Genomic DNA, 1,784 nt, shown 5'->3' on the forward strand with positions numbered 1-1,784 from the left:
AATATTTTTATACTACATTTATCCATTTTAAATACACTAACCTCACTCCTTTGKAACAACTAAGGCAAAAATGTAATTAATTCAGAAAATCTTTTCAGGACCCCACTTTGGGTCCCGACCCCAACTTTGGGAAACACTGGTATAGATAACCAAAATTTCTACTGAAGTATGTGTACTTTGTTACATCTCTGAGTTTAAGTAAAGATTTCGCATAATGTGCAATTCTCAGAGTATGTGTTATAAATGTCACTCAGCCACTATCACACTCAATTATAGTTTAACATCAGTAAAACTGGACAAGTTCATGTGTTTTCAAAGGTCAGTTTATAGCGGTGGTGGAGTACTGAATGATTCTGGTTTAATGTTATTGTTGTAGTCTCACCTCTTCAGTGGCATTTCTGACAGTTTGGATTGGCAGTTCATGAAGACCCTCAAGTTTAAATTGACGAGCTGCTTCAGAACCTGCAAATGTGACGAGATGTCAGAGGAAAGAAAAGAATATTAGAAATAAGTTAGTCTTCCTCAGTCTGTTTAGGACACATTGTCATACAGTATAAAGGTACACCATCATCTTCATTGGTCATTGGTCAAAAGCAGGGCTATTAAACTGGCGGCACGTGGGCCACATCCGGCCTGTGGATGACTTCAGTTGGGTTTGCCAATAAGGACATTAAAAAAATTATAATTTTAAACTTTATTTAATATAATAACCAATTTTAAAACATTTTAAAGCTTAAATCTATGATTCAGCACAGMAAAATWAAGTAAATAGATTTAAAAAAATTATAATACTCTACTCTTTTACATACATCCCCAACCCTAACCCCAGATGTCCGGCATCTGAGCTGTTGGCTTTGAGTAACTGTGACCCAGCTGAATCGCTCTGCTCTGCAGTAAAACTAACTGATTTTAACCATGGTGTTGATCCAGTTTGTGATTGATGCCAACAGACAGTGCTTCTTATTTTTGCCTTCTGAGCGATTCTGAAAATGCTCGAAGCACCCACTCTGGACTGCAATTATGGGATMAATCTTGTGCCAGCAGGAATTGAATTTGAAATGCTCAGATTGAATCTGAAGGTGCAAAATTTGAAATTGAATTCATTGTTTGAATGTTACTAAATTGAAACTGAATTTAATGATTTGAAACTGAATTTAAAGTTTTGTATCTGAATTAATTTGCTTTGAAACTGTATTTTGGTTTATTAAAAATTCAGTTTGACGACTTTCACTTTCAGTTCCATATTTCTATTTCGGTTCTAAAATTCATATTTTTGTGTCACACATCCTGGTCCTTGAGAAAGCCAGCCAGAGTAATCAAACACAGATCCACWGATTTATGTTTCACTTTGGTGAAGTTTCCCTTCTGTATGTAACAGAGTTGTTGCAATCCACTGTAAATTAATTAACTGCAAATTAATTCAGATACAAAACTTTAAATTCAGTTTCAAATCATTAAATTCTGTTTCAGTTTAGTGAAATTTATTTTCAAACCAATGCATTCAATTTCAAATTATGCCCATTCAGATTCAATTTGAGCAWTCCAAATTCAATTCCTGCTGGCACAAGATTTATCCCATATGCAATATCTGGAATCTCTTCTTAAGTACACAAATTTTATCTATACTTGTATATTTAAAGGGATCCTGGATTAGTTGTAACATTAAACTTTATTTGATAAACATTTATTTTAACTGTAAAATAAAGACTGTAAAAACACTGTAGGCTGTTTAGTTTTGTAAATTTTTAAAAATATATTTTAACAGGGGGGGAGCTATTTTATTT

At 33.4% G+C, this 1,784-nt stretch overlaps 1 protein-coding gene across 4 annotated transcripts in view; it reads right to left on the reverse strand.

The window, feature by feature from the left end:
* Positions 1-1,784, reverse strand: part of uggt1 (UDP-glucose glycoprotein glucosyltransferase 1) — a 44,483-nt gene that overhangs the window by 10,180 nt on the left and 32,519 nt on the right. For all 4 annotated transcript variants that reach the window (XM_014009772.1, XM_014009773.1, XM_014009771.1 and 1 more), the window contains one exon: positions 383-462. In XM_014009772.1, the coding sequence (XP_013865226.1) occupies positions 383-462 (80 nt within the window). The remainder of the gene's footprint in view (positions 1-382; positions 463-1,784) is intronic.

This window comes from Austrofundulus limnaeus, unplaced genomic scaffold, assembly GCF_001266775.1.
Source record: "Austrofundulus limnaeus strain Quisiro unplaced genomic scaffold, Austrofundulus_limnaeus-1.0 Scaffold61, whole genome shotgun sequence".
NCBI lineage: Eukaryota > Metazoa > Chordata > Actinopteri > Cyprinodontiformes > Rivulidae > Austrofundulus > Austrofundulus limnaeus.